Raw genomic sequence first — 8,268 nt, 5'->3', positions numbered from 1 at the left:
GCCATACGGAAATCAGCTATATTTAACAACCCCCTAGCGAAAATTTGTAATAAATTAGCTTCTGGAACACTCGAACAAAATTGGCAAACTGGAATATGGAAATTAAATCATGAATTTAATGTCTAGTCGAAAACCGTAATAAAATTATTATAAGACCCAATTCAATCTAACTCTGGCTTTAAAAAGGTAAATTGAAAGGTTTAATCGCATCTAGTTGGAAATAGCTTGGCCAATTATAAGTATACGAGGTTTGTCCGGAAAATACGTATAGATGATGAATAAAAACTTTATTTTACAGGTTACAGTCACCGCCAGGTGGCACTACTGCTGTAGCCAATCCCATCAACGCTCAGTTCGAGTCAGGGCGCTCTGCGTGTCAGTAGGAGTGTGTGGCTGCTTGTTGAAAGTTACCCTGTTTCACCTGCCGTCGGCATGGAGCTCTCTCTGATTGAGGAACAGCGCATCAACATCAAGTTTCTTGCAAAGCTAGGTAAGAATGGCCGTGAGATTTTTCAGTGTTTGAAACAAGTGTACGGAGACATTTCTCTGAAGGAACCAACTATGAACAAGTGGTTAAAAAGGTTTCGGGAAGGCCGAGAAAACGTGAAAGGAGACCCTCGCCCAGGACGCCCGTCGACATCGAGTTCTGATGAAAATGTTGAACGAATTCGGACTTGTCTTCTTAAAGACCGTAGATTGACGGTCAGAATGATTGCTGACGAGCTGTCAATTCCCAAAACAATCGTTCACGAAATTCTGATACAAAAACTTGAAATGAAGAAATTGTGTGCGAAAATCGTACCGAAGCTCCAGAACAGAAAGCAAAGAGGGTTGAGTGCTGTGAGGATTGGTTGGAAGCAGAGGAAAAAGGGGACTTTCTCAACCGAGACATCACTGGAGACGAGTCCTGGTTTTACGAATTCGATGTGGAGCTCAAATCTCAAAGCAAGGAATGGAAGCTACCAGGGGAACCGAGAACAAAAAAGTCGCGAAAAGCAAGATCCAATGTGAAGACAATGTTGATTTTTTTTTTTTTTTGATTCTAGGGGAATTAGATCACAAGGAATTTGTTCCTCCCGGCCAGAGTGTGAACGGACAGTTTTACGTGGAAGTTTTGAGACGTCTCAGAGCTCGTGTGGCCCGAGTTCGACCGGATTTGGCGCAAGGGGGCAGGTGGATCCTTCATCATGACAATGCGCCCGCTCAGACGTCGCTCGTTGTGCGTGAGTTTTTGGCCCGAAGCTCAATCACCGTGATAGACCACCCGCCTTATTCACCCGATTTAGCCCCTTGTGACTTCTTCCTGTTCCCGAAATGCAAAATGGTGCTTCAGGGGCGGCACTTGGGAAATGTGGAAGCTATCAAGGCAGAAACGACACGGCAACTGAACAGCATCCCAACTGAAGACTTTCAGCAATGTTATCAACAGTGGAAACGGCGTTGGGAGAAGTGTATCATGTCTAAGGAAGAGGACTTTGAAGGAAACCATATTGTAATACCTGAATAATTGTAAAATAAAGTTCTTATTCAACTTTTATACGTATTTTCCGGACAAACCTTGTATATAATAATAATAATAATAATAATAATAATAATAATAATAATAATAATAATAATAATAATAATAATAGCACCTCGATACCAAAGTATTCGGAACCTCACAGTTCATACTGTTATTAACGCTAATCTTAATATTTTAAGTGATTAACTAACTACCCCTTACAGATGTCGTAACGAGATAGATATAACCAGAAAAATAAAGAATATCGGAAGAAAGAGGGGATAGTAGTAGTAAGTATTCATCGATACTCTTGTACTAGATGTTATATGAAATTGCCTAGGAATAAGTGTCTTTGCAGATTACCTACTTCAGAGAAAGGACAGAGAGGTGAACAAAACCGGATCTTAGATAAGGAAGCTCACCTAACCAATTACAGGAATTATGTAATAACATATTTATTTTTCATTTCCCTATATAAATTAATAAGTGAGAGGTACATGTGTTATTGAAAATTAAAATGTAATTCTGTGGTAGAAATCAGGATTGCTAGAATTGATAAATGATAGAATGCAATGTATAAGTGATAGTTTGTTTTTGTCTCTCCGAGCAACTTTTGCTACGCAAATATTAAACCAAAATAAGCCAACCCAAAAATCAACACAATGCGTGTTACTAACTGTAAGTCTTTGAATAATTACATATACACTGAAAAAAAAAACAACTCCAGATTTTAGGAGAAAACAAGGATAATATGCTTTCTGTTGGGAACACCATGACAAGACAGTGGTGTCAATCTTAATACTGGATGAAACACCCTCATTTCCCATGGTGACATAGTCAGTAAGTGAGAGCGATGCTTACTCTTTTCACAGGAATAATTGGTGCTCTCACTTACTGACGTACATAGCCACATGAAATAAGGGTGTTGCACCCAGTATTAAAATTGACATCACCGTCTTGTCATGGTGTTCCCAACTGAAAGAATTTTATCCTCGTTTTTTCCTTATATCTGGACTTGGTTTTTTTCAGTGTAGCTAAATGGTATGGATCTAGTTTGAGGCGGTCGATGGTCAAACTAAAACAAGTGAAATGTAATTAGGGTGTAATTAGAACTTTTAATTAATCACGGTTTTAATCTAAAGCGTATACCAGGCCTAACAAGTGAAGGTTCTCTCCCAAGAATCGGGGATCCGGAAACTGCGCATATAGGTCTATTTAGATAGAGGAGAGCCATGAAGGAATACTGGTGAAATATGCCGGGCCGACAGCAAAGGATAAATCCAATATGCCCGCCCGAAGGTCATGCCAATCGACTTTTGCAAGCAATCTCTCATCCACCTCCCATGGGCAGATTGACTTAATGTGTTGCAGATTGATATATGTATGAACACTACACATCTATTGGTTTGAAATTTCGCGGACGTTGACGTATTGAACCCAATATGGCCGATCAAAATGTCAATGTGTCAACGACTCGTGTCTGGAAAACGAATTGTACTATGGAAGTACAGTATCACTACGGTCTATATATACACTAGCTGAAATACCCATTCTTTGCACGGGTCAGATAAAATATCTCAGTAAACAAACAAAACAACGGAAGAAAAATATATCGACCATTTTCTACTACTGTTACATATTCTGGTAAACACCCCCTGAGAACCCCTGGTTCCCAGCCGATGGGGGCTGTATTTGAAAGTCAACGCCAGTGGGCGTATCACCATTCATCTTAGCGACCGCCAAAACTATGAATTTGACACTAATATCGGTCATTTTGGATTATTTTTACATTTCTCGGTATTATCCCGGTGACCCCCCGCCCAAAGCCGAATGGGATGAATTTGGAAGTTAATGCGATCCGAGTTTCACCATTAACCTCAGCGAGCGCGAAAACTGAATTCGACACTAATATCAGTCAATACTATTTTTAAATGTCCCGGTAAACGCACCTTGAGACCCCTTGGTTCCCAGCCGATGGGGGCTGTATTTGGAACTCAACGCTTGTGGGAGTATCACCATTGATCACAGCGACCGCGAAAACTATGAATTCGACACTAATATCGGTCATTCCACTACTTTTACATATATCGGTAACCACCCCGCAAGTGCCCCTAACAGCATAAGATTTGCTAGGCAGTGCCATTTAGGTGTCCCAGCTACTTTTTAGGTACCCGACACTTGGCATAGTCAATATGATATTCATATGCTAAGTATGTACTTCAGATACTTACAGTTTTAGGTACTTGTTACACCTAATTGATATTTGCAACTATGTACCAGGGAAGCAAGAAAGTTCGTGCGCTTTTGAACCACTGCCGCTTATATTTGGCTGCTGCGGCGACATCTGTCCCCGTAGCATGAAAGTTTTGACTGTTTGGGAAAGCTTATTTATTGACGCATCAGCCACGGTGAATATAACAACGCATTTGTCAGTGTAATGTGTAAAAATCGCTCGTGATCATGTCAGTGTCAAATGAAGTTTTTAGAGCTTGTTTGCTTTACGAGTTTAAATTGGGGACAAATGATGCAGAAGCAGCTAGAAAAATATGTGTTGCGCTCGGAGAGGGTGTAATAAGTAAATGTACAGCACAAAAATTGTTCCAGATCTTTTCAACTGGTGACGAGACCTTTCAAGATAAGCCTCGCTCTGGGAGGCCTAAATCAGTGGATATGGACCACCTGAAGGCCTCTATTGAAGATTATTCCAGTCAAACATGCCAGGAACTTGCTCACCGATTCGAGGTAAGCAGGAAAATTATTCGGGTAAGTCTGCATCAGTTGGGGAAGACCTGAAAACTGGGTTAGTGGGTCTCTCACGAGCTGACCGCTATAAGCCAAGTTCTAAGACTGAATATCTGTTCATTTTTGTTGACGAGACACAAAATCTGTCCAATTTAGGACCGTATAATAACTTGTGACGAGAAGTGGGTCATGTATGACAATAAAAAACGGTCATACCATTGGCTATCACCGAATGATCCGAAGCCTTTGACTGCAGAACCGAACATCCATCAACACAAGGTTTTGCTCTGTGTTTGGTGGACTACAAACGGTATCGTGCACTACGAATTCTTGGAACGTGGTAAGACAATTACCAAAGGTGTGTACTCATCACAACTGAGAACGGTAGCCACCAAACTTACCCAGAAACAGCCAGCACTAGTAAACAAAAGAGGTGTGCTCTATAACCAGGACAACGCGCGCCAACACACCGCAAAACAGGCGCTGGAAGTAATCTCAGAACTTGGTTGGGAGCTTGTATCTCATCCTCCCTACTCCCCAGATGTCGCCCCTTCGGATTGCCATTTATTCTTGGCCATAGACAACTTTATGCGTGGCAGGCAGTTCAAGACTGAACAAGACGTCAAAAATGCAGTTGCTGAGTTTTCCGAGTTTCGGGAACAAATATTCTACAAAACTGGCATTTACAAGCTTGTTGAGCGCTGGGAGAAGGTTGTAGAAGCAAATGGAGGCTATTTTGCCGAATAAACAAACCGTTAAAACCCTGTAATTGACAGTTTTCTTCCATAGTATAAAAGCGCACGAACTTTCTTGCTTCCCTGGTACTACAAATATAGCATTTATATACCTCGATGAGTTTCGCACTCTAATAGTCATTTGTTTCTATGTCGTCACTTCGGGCTTATATTTATCATGTTCTAGGTACATCCTTTAGGTACATACCCAGACAGCAATTTAAACTTGCTGCAAGTTGCCACAAACTTGCTGTCGCAAGGTCAATTAGCCTGCCGCAAGCTATCCTAAGCAAGCCAATTAGCTTGCGGCAAGCTTGTGGCAAGATAGTTAGTTACATATGGGCAAGGCTTGGGGCAAGCTTGTCTTCACAAGTTAAACACAAGTCAAATTATCTCAAACGCAAGCCAATTATAAGCGTATTCTCATCAATGGCAAGCTTTAATAAGCTTATTGCAAGCGAAACACACGGCAAACAATTTATATGGAATCTTGCAGTAAGCGAATTTAGATAAAACAGTATGAAATCAGCATAATTTAACCGTGTGACTAAATCTATGCTACAATATATTGTTCCCTCAACTTAAATTATTGAAGCAAATGCGCAACCGTGAAAACACCCAAGTCTCCGAGCTGCTTCTGCAAAACATCAAAATAGGCATAATTGTTACGTTTTAGTTGTGACAAGCAACGTTTTTTTATTTTTTTTAAGGTTATAGGGTTAGGGATTGGTACTTTAAACTTTATTCATCTATTTGTTTCAAAAAGGTATGCTGGTAGAGTGTCTCCTAACCCTAGCCATTAGAGGGTTACGCCCTCTCTTTGCACAGAATTGACGACACTGGTGGGTTTTTAGCATATAAGATGGTCTAAGTGCAGTTTTATAAACGAATAGTGCTGAAAGTAACAATAAACAAAACAATAAGTGAGTAAATAAATTTAAATGTTCAGATAAGTAAACAAAATACATATATAATTATATAATTGGTGCAGGTAGAAAACAGAATGGAACTTTGTCATGAAAGCAGTGCGTTGAATTGTTATGAAATAAACATGATAGTATAAAATGAAATGCAGTGCGTACACGCCACAATCACAAACATAGTGTTAGATACACGAATGCATGTTAGTTTTTCTGTCTCGGGGCGACTCGAAACTGATGGAAACACGGGGAAAGCCCAAAGTTAGTAGTGAATTGAGACATTGTGCTAAAATGGAAACAAATGATGATGATGATCTGGTATAAGATATATATGAAATATGTCGTGGTCTTCAGCTGTAGGATGTATAGATTTTAGGTATAGCGTGTGGAGAACGTTTAACGGTGTATGCAGATATTTATGCGGTGCATCAGTTTCAGCATCAGCTTGTAAAGTATCTAGGAGTAATGGGTGGGAGACCGGTAGGCGAGAGAGTATATGTTTCAAACGGAGGTCTGCAAGATGTTGAATAAGGTGAGGAAAGTTGATGTGTTCGTATGTCATTAAGTTCGGGTATGGTAATTTTATGCGATATGCAAGTCTAATAGCATGGCGTTCTAGTATCGATAACCGGTCGTAAAATTTTGTTGGAGCATTGCACCAAGCAATATGGCCAAATGTTAAAATGGGCCTGAGGAACATTTTGTATGTGTTGATTAAGAGAGGTGCGTTTAAGCCCCAAGTAGTTCCTGTTAGACGCCGTAGAAGATTGAGCCGCAAAGTGGTCTTTTGTGTTATTTTCTCTAAGTGAGCTTTCCAATTTAATTTAGAGTCGAAAACAACCCCGAGATATGTAGCTGTAGGTGTTGGTCGAAGTGGATGGCCTTGTAGAGATATATTAAGGTTGCGAGGGTTACGTTGAACCTTGGAGCGGCGTTTAGGAGGTAGAAATACCAATGCTTGTGTTTTGGCGGCATTTAAAGTTAGTCGCCAAGTGGTACACCATTGCATAAAATTATTTAGAGTTGATTGCAAGGTTAGGTTGATCTGTTGCATGGTCTTGCCCAGAGCTAAGAATGCCGTATCATCCGCATACTGAAATAAGTACACATTCTGTGTAGGTGGTGGTATATCGGAGGCGTATAGTATATAGAGAAGTGGGCTAAGTGCAGAACCCTGTGGAACTCCGGAGGATGGAAAAATAGGACGGGAGATGGCAGATCCTATGTAAACATATCCGATTCTATTAGTTAAGAAGGTATATATATAAAACGTAAGTAACTGATCGGAAGGTTAAGTTTCTGCAACTTTCGTATGAGCCCATAGTGCCAAACTTTGTCGAATGCTTTTTCCAGATCCATTAAGACGAGACATGATGGGAGATCTTTGTTATATTGATTGGTGATAATGGTCGAAAGACGAAGTAACTGGTCATTAATAGAAAATGAGGGTCGAAAGCCTGATTGATGTGTAGGTAATAAGTTATGTCTTGGATATATATATGAAGCCTTTGTACCAGGACTTTTTCGAACAGTTTACTAAAGACTGATGTGAGCTGGATAGGGCGATAAGACGTTACATCATGTGCCGGGTTATGAGATTTGAGAAACATGCAGATTTTGGATACTTTCCAATCGACAGGATAAAAGCCGGTACGGAGAATAAAGTTGTATACTGCAACAAGTAACGTAAGGAAAGAAAGCGGAGCCTCTTTTAGTAGCCGGTAGGAAATACGATCAACGCCTGGTGCAGTATTGCGTTTCTTATGGAGAGCACGTTGAAGTTCGTGAGTAGTGATTGGTGATGTAAGAAGGGCTTCCTCATCGATTGTGTGTAAAAGTGACGGCTGTAGAGCAGGAATAGTAGCCAAGTCTACACGGTTACGTGAATGAGGAGATACTGCAGGTGTAAAAACTGTCTGCAATTGCGTTGCAAAAGCGTTGGCCTTATCTAGGTCAGTAAACAGAGGAGTACTATTGTCCAAAAGTGGATACGAAATTTTAGTATTTCTGCCTGTGAGTCTATGGAAAGATTTCCAATACCGGCTTGGAGATGCTTCATCGTTTAATTTATTACAGGCGCTGATCCAGCATCGACGTTTATATGCTATGAGATAATAAGTTACTCTGCGATGCCATTGCCGGTGATGGCGAAGACATTCCTCGTTTCCGGTTTGTTGGTATTCTCGGAAATATTGGCGTGATTTTTGTACTAAACACAGATATTGAGGAGGCAATTTAGGTTTAGAAGGATAAAATTTCTCCTCAGGGATGGTTTGTTGAGCACTGGTATGCAAGATGTTTGTAATCTGGTTGACTGTGCTATACATTTCGTTTTCAGTAGTTGGTGAATGAAGGGTTGAGACCTGGGTAT

The 8,268-nt window shown here is 40.5% G+C and overlaps 1 protein-coding gene across 1 annotated transcript; it reads left to right on the top strand.

Annotated features, from left to right (window-relative positions):
* Nucleotides 1-432: 432 nt before the first annotated feature.
* LOC145672678 (histone-lysine N-methyltransferase SETMAR-like) lies at nt 433-1,507 on the top strand. Its single transcript, XM_081741844.1, has 2 exons — nt 433-850; nt 1,047-1,507. The coding sequence occupies exons 1-2, from the start codon at nt 433-435 to the stop codon at nt 1,505-1,507; spliced, it is 879 nt and encodes a 292-aa protein (XP_081597970.1).
* The last annotated feature ends 6,761 nt before the right edge of the window (nt 1,508-8,268 follow it).

This window comes from Thermobia domestica, chromosome 16 (genome assembly GCF_964235325.1).
Source record: "Thermobia domestica chromosome 16, izTheDome1.hap1.1, whole genome shotgun sequence".
Taxonomy (NCBI): domain Eukaryota; kingdom Metazoa; phylum Arthropoda; class Insecta; order Zygentoma; family Lepismatidae; genus Thermobia; species Thermobia domestica.
Note: the sequence above shows the minus strand (reverse complement) of the source record. Positions and strands in the feature narration are given on the sequence as shown.

Excerpts from the sequence above, each read along its gene's own strand:
- LOC145672678 (XM_081741844.1), top strand. The coding sequence starts at position 433 with ATGGAGCTCTCTCTGATTGAGGAACAGCGCATCAACATCAAGTTTCTT. Across the intron at positions 851-1,046 it reads GTTGAGTGCTGTGAGGATTG|GGGAATTAGATCACAAGGAA; the intron begins GTTGGAAGCAGA and ends TTTTGATTCTAG.